This window comes from Sturnira hondurensis, unplaced genomic scaffold (genome assembly GCF_014824575.4).
Source record: "Sturnira hondurensis isolate 20B ecotype Veracruz unplaced genomic scaffold, ASM1482457v3 Scaffold0010428, whole genome shotgun sequence".
NCBI classification, from domain to species: Eukaryota; Metazoa; Chordata; class Mammalia; order Chiroptera; family Phyllostomidae; genus Sturnira; species Sturnira hondurensis.
Genome location: NW_028083059.1, coordinates 21,361,882 through 21,380,010, shown reverse-complemented (window position 1 = coordinate 21,380,010; position 18,129 = coordinate 21,361,882). Strand labels below are relative to the sequence as shown.

The window sequence follows — 18,129 nt, the reverse complement described above, 5'->3', positions numbered from 1 at the left end:
GCTGCGTGTGTGTGTGTGTGTGTGTGTGTGTGTGTGTTTTAAAGCCTGAAATTGGATCCTTGATTGAAACCAGAATCTACCAAAAGGAAAGAAAGAAAAGTTGAGTCGCGGCTCTGTTCACCCATAGTAAAAGTTTCTTAGGGAGTGTAAAAAAAATTTGTAAGTGTAGATACAGTGTACACTTCTATGTCAGAAGGATCCCACTGCAGCATCCTTCCAACCCTTCATCTGGAGAGTTTCATGCTATTTAATTAATCCCCCAAATCATAAATTCAACCTTCTGTTCTCCGTTGCCCATGAAAATTCCCAGGCAACTAACTGTTCCCTTTCAGATACTTATAAACTCCTGTTTTCCTTCTAAACCCAGCCAGGCAGAGTAGTTAGTTTATATCCTACCGTAAGAAGGAGTTATTTCCTGAAGTTTCTACAGAATCGAATTTAATTACAGACTTTGGTTACATAAAACAGCTACTAATAACCCCTTGTGCTCGGAAGAGGAGGGGCAAATTGAAGGACCAGGTTCAGGAATCCAGGCGGGTGTCCGGGCCACAACATCCCCGGGCGCACACCTCCCTCCCCAAAGGAAGCAGCCCAGGGATGAAACTCACTTCGGCTCATCCCGGGGGCCCTTTGCTCACCACCAACCGCTGCCTCCGCTCCGACCTACGTTTGCCAAGAGTAATCTGGGCGTGTCCTGAACTTGGCAAAAGGCCGAGGACAGTGATCAGGGTTGGGGCGGTCTTGGGGGATAGAGAGAAAAGGACGACCCAAGGTACGAACTAGAAACCATTTGGCCTGAAACTCTTTCAGGGAACGAGCCCCTCCGACCTTAGAAGGGAGAGGTCGACCAAAGGCAGTTCGGGGTTTGATTTGAAAAGTGGAGAAGGGACCGATGCAGGGTGAAGAAAGAAGACGCGAGGTTACCTGAACAGAGACATATTAATCCAAAGAGGTAAAAGTGTGCAGGCTCCGCGATCATTGTCCTCGGGTGGATCCTGCATACAGTCTCATGCCAAGAGGGTGTAGAAGTGAGGTCCCCAAATTTATGAATCCACACCACACACACTACACACAAAGGCTTAATATAAGCAACGTGGGTCAATCCTCCAGGAGTTTTCAGGGGAAATTACTTGTAGACCTTTCTGGACGCTTGTCAGTATCTCAGCGCACTTTGAAGGCTAAGAATCCCAAGGTTTGCCTTCTCTGCTTCCAGGGTTTCCGAGGAAGCTTAGCCACTTCCAAGGACCATCCAAAGCAAACAACAAAGAGCCGAAGCAGAAGAGCAGTTGTGCGGTTTCCTGCCTCCACCGTCTTTCGGAGCCTCCCGGCGTGCGCCCCCACACTGTGCGCCTAGCGCCGCGGCGAGGGCAGCCGCGGAGGCAGCAAAGTTGGGGTGGGAGAACGAATCGGAGAAGGCCAAAAAGTGCTTCTTGTTCTCCAGGAGAGCCCAGTCAACAGCTGGCAACTCGCGGCGAAGGCAGGCTAGGCAGGGGCGGCAGCTCAGGAGGACGGGCACGGGGTGCTGGGGGTGTGCCTGGGTGACTCCGCGCGCTGGGAGCGAACGAGGGGGCGGTGCGGCGACAGCGGCTGCCTGGGCGGGCCCTTGTTCCCATCACTTGGGTGATAGAGAGGGCACTAGAGACAGCAGCAGCAGCAGGTCCGTGGACACACGCATGCTTCCCCCGCGCCTCCAGTCCAGCACGGTGCTCACCATAGCCCCCGGCCCCGTAGGGGCACGCGTCCAAGGCACCCCGAACGCTTCGAGGCTAGGAGGCTGGAGTGCAAACTTTCTGAGGGTGGCTTCCCGAAGCCCGGCTCGTGGAAGTTGCAGGCAGGCAGCTCCCGAACCTCCCCGGGGTGGAGGAGTGGGGCGAAGAGGATGCTGCTGCGGATGGGAGCTACAGCCTCCGCCGCACACCCGAGATCTGACGGGTTCAGCACCGTCTGAAGTTTCTGCTCTCACGCTGCCTCTCTGCTGGCTCAACTGCTTGTGGGTTTTCCCCACCTTCCCCGCGGCTCCCAGTTTCCTCCCTCTCCTCCCCAACCCGGGAATACTTAAAGGGGCCGCGCGGTAGTTTCCATGATTCACTCTACCCTGTCTAGCAAGTTCTGGTCATTAATATTTCCATACACACTCCAGAGATGCCCGACTGCGCCCTCAGGTGAGAATCAAACTGCTCAGGATTCAGAAATCCAAGCGAATGGAAACTTGCCTTGTTTCTATCGCCACCCCTAGCTCCCCTGCACCTTTCTCCAAATGGAACCTCCCAGACGAAGACTTCAAAAATCCTCTTGGTCCAGCTTAACCTCTTCTTTACCGTTTCCAGGAGTTGGAATAAACTCTCAAGTGACTCTACCCTTGCTCACCCTTCCCCATTACCATTTTTAAAAATCAGATTTAGACAAACAAGCCTAGGGGAGGTGGTCGAGAGATGGTTATCTAGAGCAGTGATTTCTAACCAGTGTGCCACAAGAAATTTTAAAACGTGCAATACCTGACTATTCAGTCAGGGGCACTGACCTCTTTTGTTTTAGATTGCAAACAAAAAATTGACAACAACCAACACTACAGCAGCAAAAGTACACCTATTTTTTTGTCAGATGGGCAAAAAATATAATATACTTTTTGGTGTGCCACAGAATTTTAGTAATTAGTTTATGTGTGCCATGAGATGAAAAAGGTTGAAAATAGCTGATCTAGACTATATCTAGATGGTAAATAGGCACTTTATTACAATAATTACTTTCCTTTAAGTTGTAATTGTTGAAGTTCATGTTGCTGGCTAATTCCAAGGCACATGGTGGGCTAACAGGTCTTTTCCTCTTGTCTCACTGGAGAACCTTTCCTTCAACTTCAGTGACTAGGTGTTGTCAAGCTTAGAATGTTAACAATGGGGAATGAATTAAGAGACACAAATGCAAAAAGCATTCTTGACTACTCCAGAATTCAGCATTTCAAAACTAAAGAGGCTTTGACACCCTATACACCCACCCTGAAATACCAACCTACCGGTTATTAGCCCTGTTACCATGCCGAATCTTAGTTTTCTCTTCTGAGAAACAGGGATGCTTGAAACATTAACAAGTATGAACAAATCATACCGAAAGCAAAACAAATCTAGCACATCAGATGGGCATTCTTGCATGTATTCATTTTACTTTCCTGCTATTAAATAAGACACTATGTAAAACACCTGAGATGCAGTGTGTACAATAAATGCCAAATGTTGGTATTTAGAACTATTCGACCTTCCAGTAAATTGTGTGCCGAGTCATGTACAACAGCTTCAAAAGCGTGATGTGGTTTCTGTGGGGTATACCAGAAAGTGCTTACACTGGTTGTGTCTGGAGAGGAGAGATTCATGGTAGATAGCGAGGTGGGGGTGGATTTGCTCTTCTCTATATACCATTACACTTTATTTTTTAAAAACCTTAACACATGCCTTACCTAACAAAAGATAAATTTTCAAAGCGTGTTGTATGTTCATTTGGTTGCTGCTGGCACAACTAATGACTCTGGAACAGAACTTTGGAGGGAGAAAAAAATCTGGTTAACAACTCCTATCTCTGAAAGTGAAGGATAGTTTAATCCTGAGAAACCTGACTGAAAATTCAGTAAACATGCTAGAGATAAGCTATCAAAGACTCCAACCTTGCCAGCAATAGAAAATAAGAATGTGCAGCAAACGCTGAAAAACATCCACTGATTTGGGCTTCGTCAAAGGGTATTTAGTGAGAAACATGGACTGGTGTATCTTTTTTTTCTTGGGATAAAATGTGCTTTTAAGATAAGCTTACCTAGTAGTAGAAAATAAGGAGCTAAAGCATGGTGCTTGACAAAGAGAGAAGGACCTTCAAACACTTATATCATCTTAGTTCACTTAAAATAGAGATCGTGAACTTTCACTTAGTAAAAGATGTACATTTTAAAATACAAAATAGAATATCTGGAAAGACCCCTATTACATTGTACTCTAAAAAGGATATATCTCCTGGTCTGAGAAGTTTGCGAAGATTTCTCAAGATCTCCAACTCGTATATGTTGATCCTTTTTTCTTCCCCTACCTCATTCAAAGTGCTTCCCTTGTCAATTAGATCAGTAAAGGTGGCATCTGAAGACAGTTGTGTTCAAAAGGTATTAGGGATCTATATTAAGTAAAACTCGATGTACCTGAAAACTCGTAATTCACTCACTCTTACCCATGCAAACAGCCATTTAATAAACATCATCTGTTTGCAGCAAACGGTAAAGGGCTCTGTAAGGGCAAGATGCAAACAGAAACCCATTCACTAGGCCCTCAGAGCTCGTACTATAAGAAGCTGCACAAGCATCAAAGTGAAACCCATCTAAAGAAGTAACAACAAAGCAAAGCATCATTGGGGTTAAATGATGGTTCAGTACATTCCTGGAGATGGATGCATTGTAGCAGCCTTTTCGCTTTTCCTAGGAGAATACGTGAAATGCTCAATGTGTCTATGTGAGCACATGTGCAAGTGTGAGTGTGTACACGTGGGCAAGGTGCCTATGCATGCCAGGTCTTCAGGTATGCACAGTAGAACTCTGACTTATTCCAGACTGATGGTTTGGGAGACAAAGAGCTACCATATGAAGTTTAGGTGAGGAGAAAATGACTTAATTCACACTCAGAGACCCTATTCTGATCACTGTGGTATGAACAAGTCATCGTTAGATTCTAAAATTTCATTTAGGGCATCCTGATCTCATTTGGAGCTGATGAAACTCAGGGTCCCTAAAATGTCTCCTTGAGAGTTTTCAGGAAACCTGAAAATAATACACGCGAGTAGTCCTGTGAATAGGGCCTTCTCCGAATGTCAAACTCCTGGAGCAGCAATGATCTCGTGGGTGGGTCTGATCTGATTTTTATCTTTCATGGGATCAGTTACAGGAACTCAAGAAATAACAAAACTCCCAGAGTCTCTTCAGGGATTCCAGATATCACTTAATCAGACCAGAAGATAACAGAGTGGAGTTCCTAAGGAAACTACAAACCAGAACATTTCTCTCTTTCCCTCTTAGGAATGAGCCCTAGACTCAAAGGGAGCCTGGGACAAAGCCCAAAATTCCAGGCAATCTGCGGAGAAGCAGCATGACACAGAGCTCACCAAAGGCTGTGCGGCGTTCTTCAACACACCATCCCTCCAGGTGCGACAGCTAGCTTAGCAATTTTTACATGAAATTGCTGCATAATCTGTGTCATTTTTGGTTTCTACGTTAATGAGCTTGGTGGAATATAGGAACATTTTAATATTTGAATATTTTTCTAAGCTTGGATACACAAGAAAACACATTTCAGAAAGTAATCCACAGTAACCCTAATGAAGGGAAAATAAACGCTCACCGGTGGGAACATCTGTTGTGTTTCCAAAAGCTGTGTCACTTCAGTAGATAATACTCAGTCTACGCCATGCTAATTCTGTAGTAATATCACTAAACCCCTACTCCTAATCATCGGGATTTTCAGTTTTCCTTACTAAACTTCATATGGTAGTTACTTATGGCAAAGTATCATTGGCATAAGTATCATTGCCACTAGCTGCCAGATGTGACAGCAGCAAGTCACATGTATGGAAGGATGTAGATTTTTACACGTAATAGGAGTTTAAGGAAGAAGGAACTAATTTAGGGTTCCAGCAGGAAACTGGAAAATGAAAGAAAAGAATGCTAAATAGGATTTTCAAATATGTGTAACTTTATTCCTGTTCGTGAAAGAGAATAAAGTTTGCCCTGGCACTTTCTCTGAAAGGTCCCTAAGGCCCATTTTAATAGCACTGCTTCTGTTTGTTTCCTTGTCAGCCTTTTAGAATAGGCGATTGTGTGCCTCAAACCAGGAACCAGAGCGAGAGGACATTTCAGGGGTTGTCTTCACTTACTAAAGTTGTCAGGCTCTGTCACCTGAGCCCAAGTTTTTAACGCAGGGCTATGGGATCAAATCCCATTGACCTCACCTGATCATGTGCTCCCTTCTCGGGAGCAGTCTCTAAGGCTCACTAAACTACATGAGCTATGATACATTCAAGGTTTCTGTGACATTACTGGGACTCTGCTTGTTTTTTAGTATTTCAGCATCTTGGGGACATTGCAGATGTTCTAAAACTAGCTGCCAGATTGCAAAGTCCTGCTGACAGAGCCTGGCATTAGTAAATGAAGTCTCGTTAGAATTTACTCTTTTAAAGTTACCAGAGTGTTGGGAGAGAAAGGAAAGGTCACCAGAAAGTATCAGTGATTGAAGGTGCTGTTTTGGACCCTTCACAAATGTCTGATCTAACTCACTATGATCCTCTAAGGGGCTACTATTTTCTAAATTTAGAGATGAGGTTGAGACGATACATTGTATCACAAAATTTAGATGTCCGGAAGTCATGGATCTTATATTTGAATCCAGCTTGTTTGGAACCAAAGCACAAGGCGGGTGGGGAGGGAAAAGTTCCATGGTAGGATAGGCTTGGGGCACATTGGATTCAACACATTTAAGGATTCCCACCCCCCCCCAGACCTGAATATGCAAATGAGCATTGTCAGTCCCCAGGGGAAGATTATTTTAAGAAATCCTGTCTCTTTAGTCAATGCTGAGTATTTTATAACATGCTACTGCTATGGTAATATCTCCAGTCATCCACACCTGAAGACTAAGATCTTCAGCTTTCCCTGACTAAACACCACATGGTACTTTTATGGGAAATAATTTATTTGTCTTCAACTAGTTAATGGTATATTTTTTACTAAGAAAGACTGTAAACTGAAGTGACTACATTTCTGGCTTATCTTCATAGAATAGCTAGAGGGATCCCGTTGAAACCTAAGTCAGACCATGTCTATCCTCTGCTCACAACCCTCCAAGAGTTTCCCATCTTTCTTAGAGCATGAATTACTCTTTCCAGAAGTCAGCAAGGCCACATATGAGCTGGCTTTTGTTCACATCCTTCCCAATAACATCTCCTCTTTCATTACCTGCCTTTGCTCACGTTGCTTCAACACAATGACCTGTATGCTGTTCCTTTTTCCCCCAAATCACTTATTCATCTAAGGTATTAACTATTTTTAAATTTCTTTTATTGACTGCCCTCCATGTCTTTTAGAATGTTGTGTAAATCAGGGATCCTTGAGTTTTTATTCACTCTTATATTCACAGCACCCAAAACAGTGTCTGGTACAGAGTAGGCATTCAAATGTTTGTTGAATGAATTTTTAAAAAACTGAATCATTTCATTGTCTGTTAATATATCTATCATTAAAATGTCTCTTTAATGAGCCCTAGCTAGTGTAGCTCAGTGGATTGAGTGCTGGCCTGCAAAGCAAAGGGTCGCTGGTTCAATTCCCAGTTAGGGCCCATGCCTGGGTTATGGGCCAGGTCCCCATAGCGGGTGTGCAAGAGGCAACCACACATTGATGTTTCTCTCTCTCTCCCAAATTTTATTTATTAAAAGTAAATAAATACTTCCGCCAAGATGGAGGCATAGGTGGAAACACTGTGCCTTCTCCCACAACCAAGTTTGAACACAACAAAGGTTTGGAGAAGTAGGACACACCCAAAGACCAGAAAACAGAATTATACGGAAGTCCGACAACTACGAACCATTCAACAGGGACGGTAAGAGGCGGAGCCAGCAGCGGAACTGGGTGGGGCAGGACAGATCCCCCGACCTAGGCGCACAGGCAGCCCGGAACCAGTCGGGGTGTGGGGCAGACTGATCGCGGTCCCACATTCGCGCACAGTGAGACAGACCACGCAGGCCCCAGGGGGCGAACCCAGTGGTGGAGGGCTGACGGCGGTGGCACACTCGTGTGCAGTGGAACGAAACGCGTGGGCCTGGTGACAGTGGTGGCTGCGGCTCCGGGGCCACGGCGGCAGGCGGCAGACAAGAAGCCATTGTCCCTCTTTGACCCCGCCCCCACATACAACGTCACAACCCAGCGACTTAGTTGCCCTGTTCTAGTGAACACTTTAGGTCTCTTATCCTGCTACGGAAAAGGTACGAACAGCCCAAAAGATGGTGCAAGAAGAACTCAAAGTCCCAGAGCCAATAACTCTCAGTGACAGAGAAATTGCCAGCCTCTCAGAAGCACAATTCAAGACACTTTATCAGGATGCTCACAGAACTGGTAGATTATAGTCATAAATTAGAGGAACGTAGTCACAAATTAGAGGAACATATGAAGGCTAAACTAATTGAAATGAAGGGAGATGCACAGGAAACTAATAGTGATGGAAAGGAAACTGGGACTCAAATCAATGGAATGCACCAGAAGGAAGAACGAAACATCCCACCAGAAAAGAATGAAGAAATGAGAATTGAAAAAAATGAGGAGAGGCTTAGGAACCTCCAGGACATCTTTAAATGTTCCAACATCCGGATTATAGGGGTACCAGAAGGGGGAAAGAAACAGCCACGAGTGGAAAACGTATTTGAACAAATAATAAAGGAAAACTTCCCCGTCTGGCAAAGGAAATAGACTTCCAGGAAATCCAGGAAGCTCAGAGTCCCAAAGAAGTTGGACCCAAGAAGGAACACACCAAGGCACATCATAATTACATTAGCCAAGACTAAAATGAAGGAGAGAATCCTAGAAGCAGCAAGGGATAAGGGGACAGTCACCTACAAAGGAGTACCCATCAGACTGTCAGCGGATTTCTCAAAAGAGACCTTACAGGCAAGAAGGGGCTGGAAAGAAGTATTCCAAGTCATGAAATCCAAAGACCTACAGCCAAGATTGCTTTATCCAGCAAAACTTTCATTTAGAATGGAAGGACAGATAAAGTGCTTCTCAGATAAGGTCAAGTTCAAGGAGTTCATCATCACCAAGCCCTTATTATATGAAATGCTAAAGGGACTTATATAAGAAAAAGAAGATGAAAAATATGAACAGTGAAAGGACAGCAAACACACAGTTATTAACAACCACACCTAAAACAAAAGCAAACCAAGAGGACAGCTAGATCAGGAGTGGAACCATAGAAATGAAGAACACATGGAGGGTTAGAAACAGGGGGGTGGGAGGAGGAGAAGGGGGGAGAAGGCACAGAAAATAGCATAGATGGTAGGTAGAAAATAGATAGGGGGAAGGCGAGAATAGTGGGGGAAATATAGAATCTAAAGAACTTGAGACACGTGGTTATAAACTAAGGCGGGGGGGAGAATGGTGGGGGAGGGAGTGTGCGGTTGGAGGGGAATGAAGGGGGGAATAGAACAACTGTAATGGTATAATCAATAAAATATATTTTAAAAAAGTAAATAAAATATTTTAAAATGTTTCTTTATTGAACCTGTTTCTATAGTTCTAAAGTATATGTTCTACAATATATAGTTCAATCATTTTATCTACTTCAACTAACAGAGAACTAGTAGTCAATGTCACACATGTACTTTAATAATTTGAAAACCAAGTTTCTGACTAAATGAGCACATGTTTATTTGGGTCAAGTTATTATTTGGGAGCAAAGAGGTAGGAACCTAAGTTCAAAGTACACAGAGTTCAAACGAGAAGCGGTCTTCAAGATGAACTTTTCATGAGTGAGAAACCTAAAGTCTAAACCCTGACTTCCCCCAGGACACTCCTTTCATTGGTCCCATTCAAAACTAGACTGTAGTCCTCCAAATTCCTGGAGATTTCTTTCTGCTAAAGCAAGTTAATCAGTAATTCTTGGTCGAGATTCTCTACCTTTGAAATACTTTCAGCATTAGATATGGTGCAGTATAACGCATTATATCATTACTATATTATGTAGTGAGTTTTACATATTTCTAACTTCGGTAATATAAGAAATCTTGGCCTTTTCCTATTTCCAGTTCTTAATAGAATTAATAATAACAACTAATATTTACATAGCCTTATATGCTAGAGGTATAGTGTTCTAAGTATTTTATGTATTCTAACTTACTTAAATCCTCAGAAACACATTATGAGACCAGTTACTGTATTATTCCATTTTATACATGAGGAGATGGAGGACATTCAGCTACTATGAGGCTGAACACAGATTAGAACCCTGACTGCATGGATCTTAACCAGACTGTGAGGTACAACTCAGAGCTGTGGATTAAAGCCATGCCATTCTTACAGATTCGGTTCCAGCTAGAGAAAACTATTGATGTGTAAGGTTTGTTTTGTTATTTAAAGATCTTCTGTTTGGGGAGTGAGTATAAGAAAATGACTGCATCTGTACTTTTTCTTCCATATGGAATTTAGGTGTTTAAAACTTTTTTACTTTATGCCCAAAATGTTTAAAGGAGTTTGTGTTTCTCTTAACGCTGATGAGAAGGCATGGAAAAGTACACAGTGCAAGCATGTTCAGACATTCAGAATACACTGGAAAACATAAAGATGTGTGTGTGTACGTATTTAATCCCACCATAGAATTTTGCTGTGTTTTGGTTTCTTCCCTCTAGTTATATCTGGAACCAAGCACATACTATCCTAATTGTAAATTAAAGTTGTCTTAAATTGAGATCATAGTTAACATCTGTGCAGCTGAACGACATACTCTTTAGGCTTACGATTTGAACACAAACTATTTTATAATTTACATTATGGTTAATACTACAGATGTGTTTTTGGAAAACTGTTTAGTGTTTTTGGTTTTTAACTGCTTTTTAAAAACCCTTTCAAGAAATATTTAGAGAATTGAGAAATGTATGTTGGTATTTATGCCTAATTTTGTACATTTATTACGTTTAGTCCCACCTGCTGCCTTGTTTACTCTGAATAAGATTGTATGCAGGTCTTAATAGTTATTTTAATCAGTTTTGAAAAAGTAGTATGTTGCCCTGGCTGGTGCAGCTCAGTGGATTGAGCATGGGCCTGCGAACCAAAGGATCATGGTTTGATTCCCAGTCAGGGCACATGCCTGGGTTGCAGGCCATTTCCCAGCAGGGGACACACGAGAGGCAACCATACATTGATATTTCTCTCCCTCTCTCCTTCCCTTCCCCTCTAAAGATAAATAAATAAAATCTTTTTAAAAAGTAGTATGTTAATTTGAAAAACATTTTGAAATTCTATGGGAATTTCCTATTTAGAGATTATTTTCTGGGTCAGTAAATAAAAAAGTAGGCCTAAATATTTATTGTTTTACTAACTTTGGTGAAAGAATATTCAACTTTATTATAAATGACAAGGATAGTAGCATTACTAATAAAGAATTTATTAAATTATAATATTACAGGTCATATGGAACACTTATTTATTTTATAGCCTATTAATGGATTTCTCCATCTGGCTTATGGAAAAATGACTTCAACGTTTGAAAAGCTAAACTGGGGCTTCGGGGTTTAATAGCTTCCCGGTATGTTTGAGGAAGGACCCTTACTAAGGAGGTGCCCGTTCTTGCAGATGACTACTGAATCTGTATCAACAACTGTCACTGAGAAGCAAACTGCTGCTGAAAACTGACATGGCAAACGTACTGTCTTAACAAGGATAATTATATATTTTCCCAAGAGTTTAATCACTTCCTCTTTAGCATCCTGGCCACATTCCAAAAGAAATCATCTAGTTCCATTCTTTCAGCTGAACGTCTTTGTCGATTTGATCTAATCTCATCTTCTCAGTTTCCTACCACCGTACACCGCTTTAAAGCTGCTTTATTACACCTCGGAGGTGGTATTTCACCGGCGCGGTATGTATCTTGTTGCATTTACGTGTCATATGAGTGTCTTTGAAACAAAACAGATGTTTGCCGAAGCCAGTAAAACAACCTTGCCGATAAAAATATCATGAAAATTATTCTATCTATCCAAAGGTATCTAAATGTTACTTGTTATTTATAATGTTTGAGTTACAAAGTAAAAATTGTTTTATAGATTTAACACATTAACGTTTCACCACAATTATGCTTAGGGTACATCCTAAAAGCAACATGGTTTATATCACTATATTCAGAAGCTAATTGGTTCTAATGAAATTTTACTTTTCTCTTCAAAATAGAGGAGTGGTTTATTTTTAGAAAATTTGGAAAATGCAAAACTAAAAAGTACAGCAAATTACAGTAATTTCCTCATTTATAACATGCTATCAGCATGTGGTTGTATATCCTTTTCTTTTTGGCTTTTTCTCCCCACTGCTTATCCACGACTTCTTCTTATGGCGTAGAATAACACTGAAAACTGTAGCATAGCTCACATTTTCACTCAACAATACATTATAAAATATTTTCCATGTCTTAATATTCTTAACGACATCGTTAAAGAGTGAACTAGAATTGCATCACTTGATTGTACTAAAATATATATAATCTCTGACTGTGAAGTAGTTGTTATTTCCAGTTGCCACTAGGTTGCACAGTCTGATTTTATACAATTCGTATTAGTATATTATCTTGCCAATTATTTTTAGTAAATTTTATTTTAATCACAGTTATTCCATCGAAGCAATAAAATGTCCCACAATTTAAGTTGTCCGATTGTTTGGAATTGCTATGCAGATTGTTTGTTCAAATGACCTTAGAACCAACATATGCAAAAGTTAAAATTCACAGACAAGGATGAAGACCTATTAGATAGTTTTTAACACCTAAACGTTTCACTGTTGTTTTCAGTGGGGTTATTATTTGTTTGCTCAAGGGGAGGGCCTGTCTTTTGTTTCTATTACAACTGATTAATAAATGAGAATGTTTGTATTTCACAAGTATGTTAGAATTTCACAGGTCTTGTGTTTCACACCAGAAAGCAAACACTTTTCTTTGGGTAAAGGTAATAAATCAGGACATAAGGCTTTTCCTAAAGAATTACCTTTGGAAAAAAGTATAAACTTAAGCATATTTCATTATTCTGCTAATTGTTCTTTTCAGCTTGGAGCATATATTGTTTAGCATTTGCTTATCATAATTATTGACAGTGAGTGTAACTGGACTACCCATGAATACACTGGTGTAATTAGGAATCACCCTAGATATATTATGTACATTCTGGTTTATCCAAATAACAGTTTGGTTAACATCACCTATTTCTTTCTCTTCCTCTAAATTCCACACGTGGCTTAGTGTGCAATAAGAATTTGAAAAATGTGATTATCCTCCCATTCTTGGTGAAATATGAACAATAAAGTTAGAAAATTTACAGAAACGGAATTAATTCTTTGTTCTTTTACACATTACTTATTTATTTTTAGAAAGCGGGAAAGAGCAGGGAAGAGAGGGAGAGAAACACCAGTGTGTGAGAGATACACCAACCAGTTGCCTCTTGAAGAGTGCCTGACTGGGACCCTGGCCTGGAACCCAGGCACGTGCCCTGACTGGGGATCGAACTGGCCGCCTTTTGGTTCATTGGTTGGCATTCAGTCCACTGAGCCAGGACAAGTGCATCAATTCTTGTATTAGATGCTTGCAGGAGTGTCCTACCCATGGCTCAACACAAAACCTTAAATTTACTTTAAACCTTTTTTTTTGCTCATCAGTTTTTGTTAGTGTTTGTGTATTTAATATGTGGCCTAAAACAACTGTGTTTTCTCCAGTGTGGACCAGAGATGCCACAGGGTTGGCCACCCCTGCTTTGAGACTGAAGACATAATATTTCGTGAGGGTAATAATTTTATCATTTTAAAAACATTAGATCTTTATTCTGGAAAATCCATCTGTTTTAAATCATTGTAAACTTTTGTTAATTTTGTTCCATTCATAGAGAAATGTACAGAACACATGATGAAGTCTAATTAATGAACAAATTATCCTCTATAGTCAACTTTTATGCTCTGGTCACTTTAATGTTGCACAAAAACATAAATAATTTAAAAGGTGATAATGAATATAAAGATATTTCTTTAGACATGTTTATACATCCTAGGACATCATTAAATGTGTTTTCCATATGGAAATGATGCTATTAAAGGACAGGAACACAGACTGAAAATTTTGCTTTTAGCCCAGACTTTCCCTGGATAACTCCTACTCATCCTTTAAGCCTGAAAAGAAAGTCTTTCAGGAAAGTCTTCCCAAATCTGCTGCTTCCTACCCTTCCCTGTGAAATGTTCTCAGAGGAACTTCCACTAATTCTCCATAGCACTGATCACAAATAATTGGTGTGAAAATATGTTTTAAGCCTGCCTCTTCTACAAATCTAGTAAACTCGGTGGTGATAATGACCTCTGACTTGTTCCCGTATGGCAATTTTAGCTCTTATCAAAGTACATAGAGCATGATTTTGTGTTTATAATTCTGTTGAGTATACTACATTTTGAGATACATTTAGCTAGACTAGGAAGAGGGATAAGAAGAAAGTCTATATGCACATAACTGGACATTGATGCCTTTTGCGTTTAACATAACCATCCAGTTCCTAAAGGGCATTGCTTGAAGGGTTGCTCAATATCAGCGTTCTCCTTCGGGGTCATTTCATCCTCTCCCCCTGACCCAGAGGACACTTGGTAATGTCCATAGTCATCTGAGGTTGTCACGACTTGGGGGAGGAGAGGAGAAGGTGCTATGGCATCCAGTGTGTAAAGGCAAGGGATGCTGTTAAACACTTTACACTACACAGTAAGTCCCCCATCCACATAAAGAATGATCTGGTGAGTATGTCAATAGTGTCAAGATGGAGAAACTGTAGCTTAACTTTAAAACATTTTGAGCTACTTTTTTTTTTGAAGATTACATAAGCCAGCTGGGCAATCCAGATATATTTTCTCTGGCATTATGGTAGTGGTATGTATCCAATAAATTAACTTTCAAAAACCTAGTGAGGAGTAACAAAAAATATGTTTTGAACCAATTTAACCTTGGGGGAAATATTACTGTGTATTTAAATTTGACTTTTTTAAGTAAGGTTCTTCACATTGTGGGTTATATAAATAATTTGCAGTTTTTGAGAAGTAGATTTCATTAGTCCAACATAAAATTAGTTTAACACAATAATATAATAAATTGTGCTTAAAACATGAAGCTTTAGCATAAGTACTGGGAAACCATTTATTTAAAAACCATAAATAAGGTAGAGAAATTCTTTTAGCTCAAAGATAATTCTTTTTCTATCCTGCCACTAAGAAATGGGTAAAATCATTTGCTGATAAAAACTTTTTTTTTACAAATACTGGGTATTTATAGTCTTCGAAATTCTCTTCAAAGACTGTATAACATTTTCCATTAGGATATTTCTTAGTTCATGCATGTTCCTTGGACTAAATTTTGAACTATCAATTCACAATAGTTATAGGAAATCATCAAAAATGATGATTAAATGATGATGAAATCATCAATAATCATAATTAAAAATGTAAAGTACACATACATATCCATATTTTGGTGAAAGTGAAGTTGATAGTAGGTTTCTTTATATTTTATTTCTGTGTCTTTATGAAGGAAAATAACTTCTCTGCGAAATGTTTCCATTGGTTGAGGGTGTTTAGTATACAATGCTCTATCGCCCTCTGCTGGCTAGAAAATGATAAATAAAAACTTCCCATCTACTCCACCCTTACTGGGGTCCTTAGAAAACCAAATGTGGAAAATAAAGACACAAAAGTCATAAAGCAATATATTAGATTAATAGAAAATAAAAAGTGAATTTCTAAAACATTCTTCTCATGTTTCAAAAACTCCCTAAATTTCGCAATTTTAAACTAGTTTTTGTATTGGCTGTACAATTAGATTATTTTATAGAACCTTATGCATTCTCATTAGTTCAAGAAAATGCCTGTTATTTTCAAGTGAAAATTGAAGAGCTCATAGTTGTGTAATCACTTTTGGGATTCGCCAACAAGATATATACAATGTTCTATTTGTTGTTACATATGTGGAACATTTTAATAATGATAATATGATATATGTAGTATGAGTTTATCTTTTTAAAAGAAATATTTTTATCAAGTTAAAAATATTATCAGGATATTTTTAGTAAAAGTGTAAATAAAAACTGGATATTACTAATTAAACACATGGTTTCTTTTGGACATTTAATTCTCTTTTAACACATTATTTATATGCTAGTCACATCTCACTGAGAAAAAACTAACATTGGTGTATAAAGGTGCATGATTTCTTTAATAAAAATAACAGTGATAAAGCCCCAAGGACCATAAAATGGGTACACTGATGAATTGACCTGCTTCCAGGTTAGCACTGCTCTGGTTTATTGCCTGGTTACATTTATTTCAAAAACACGTCCAAAGACTAACCTAAGCATCCATGGCAGAAGATGCAGACTGTATCATTAAGGGCAGGAGGGCTACTGGCTTTTCAAAAACATAATTGGGTTAAGAGTTTAAAACAAAGCTGTCACTGTTGGTTCAGAATTGTGGCTACTATTGAGAATCTGGGATTTATTTTATATTTTCAGTAGTTTCAGCTACAGTATAAATTGAAATAATCTGGTTTTCATTTCTGTGAGTATGCCACTTTGGAGCATTTGTAAAACTTGGGTCATGGTTCTTTGAAACAGACTTTATTCCATGAGCTTTGGTTTCCCATTTTATCTTCAGAACCAGTGTCTGTTTTGAAACAGGAGGATAATTTTCTCCCATGACCCCCCCGCCAAAACAACTGTCAATAGTTCCAAAATTTTTTGGAGCAAATGGTGTTTTATAATGAAGTACTTCTGTTCTAAAATGTATTCATATCTCCTACTTTCCAACCACCTATCTGTAAGTTGATGTCTTTAGTTCTCCACAAACTGAGAGGAAAAAAATCTATCCTAAAAAGATATAATTTTAACAATAAGATGGAAAATAAGTTTTTTATTTTCCAACTCACAAGTGATTTAAAAAGATACACCTTAGAGTTTTTCACATTTAATTCTCATAAAAACACTAGAAAGAATTTATTTTAACAATTTCCATCTTAAGAATCAGGAACATAAGAAAATGAGCTTCAGAGACAGACGACTTGTCCAAATTCACACAGTAGAGATGGTAGATCAAGAGCCACGCCTGCCTAACTCCAGTTGCCTGGTCTTTCCACGACACCTCATAGGCTCTAAGGGGGAAACAAATCTGGGAACCCATTTGTATCAGTGTCTTAAAATGATCATGCCCTTTGATTCAGTAATTCCAGCTCTTAGAAGCTAAGGAGAGCCCTGGCTGGTGTGACTCAGTGGATTGAGCACTGGCCTACAACTGAAAGTTGACCAGTTAGGCTCTGGGTCAGGGCACATGCCTAAGTTCAAGGCCAGGTCCCCAGTTGGGAGCCTCTCAGAGGCAACCATTGATGTTTCCCTATCTTTCTTCCTCCATTCTCCTCTCTCTAAAAAGTAAATAAATAAAATCTTTTTTGAAAAAAGAAAGCTAAGGAGATATTCCATGTATAGAAAAAGATGTTGTCATGGTATTGATTAAACTAATGCAATAATACAGGAAAAAAAGAGAAAAAAGATAAATTTGTAGTAAAAAATAATGAGAAAATGGTACACTATGGGATACCATAGTTTCAGTACAATATTAGAGTCATTACAAATAAGTGTTATGAATTATATACTGCCTTTCATGTATGAACATCTTTTAAATATCGTGCCTAAACATATACCATTTTAAAGGAACCTTTATGTGTATGAATAAAATGAGCAGATTTTCTTTAGTTCTCAATTCCTACAGTAGCTGGTCTTGTGCAAAGTAAAAGAAAAACAACTTTAAATAACTTAAAAACAGTATGGCTAAAATATTAATCAGAGAGTGATGTCAGTGTGTTATTAAAGAATGTAAATAACAAAATGATCAGTTTCCTTTATTATCCTTTCTGACAAAAAAATGACATTGACTGGGAGTTTTATAATGGCCCCAAGGAAGGAGGCCTCTGCGTGCCTCAAATCTGATATTTTAAGTTGAAGTCAGCTGTTAAGAATTACTGAATTATCCAGAGCAGAATCTTGGGTATGGCTCATGTTACAGTATGTTGGGTATGAAAATTTGGACACAAAAGGGGTGAAAACTCTCAGTGATTAAAAAGGCCTGTGGGATAGAATGTTTAGATTCCAGAGCAGCAGATCAAGAGGAATGTTGGAGATTCTTGAGTTCTCACAGCAAATAGTGACTCTAAATCAATAAAATGTTTCTTTAAAAATCATTAAAATGGCTCTAGAGAGTATATAAGATTTCTCTCACTTCTTAAGGGAATAAAAATTAAATTTGATGAGAGAAACTACATAACAAAGGTAAGAAATTGAATGCACCTGGAGTTCAATCAGGCCATA

General features: G+C 39.4%; 1 protein-coding gene across 6 annotated transcripts in view; it reads right to left on the bottom strand.

Moving 5' to 3' along the window:
• The window catches only part of ROBO1 (roundabout guidance receptor 1), a 414,052-nt gene extending 412,098 nt beyond the window's left edge, over positions 1 to 1,954 (bottom strand). For 4 of the 6 annotated variants that reach the window (XM_037059024.1, XM_037059028.1, XM_037059026.1 and 1 more), the window contains exon 1: positions 925 to 1,953. In XM_037059024.1, coding sequence (XP_036914919.1) covers positions 925 to 979 — 55 coding nt within the window. In that variant the 5' untranslated portion in view covers positions 980 to 1,953. Of the gene's footprint in view, positions 1 to 608; positions 634 to 924 lie in introns of those variants that run through there. The other 2 variants (XM_037059025.1, XM_037059027.1) reach the window with 2 other exon arrangements.
• Positions 1,955 to 18,129: the final 16,175 nt, after the last annotated feature.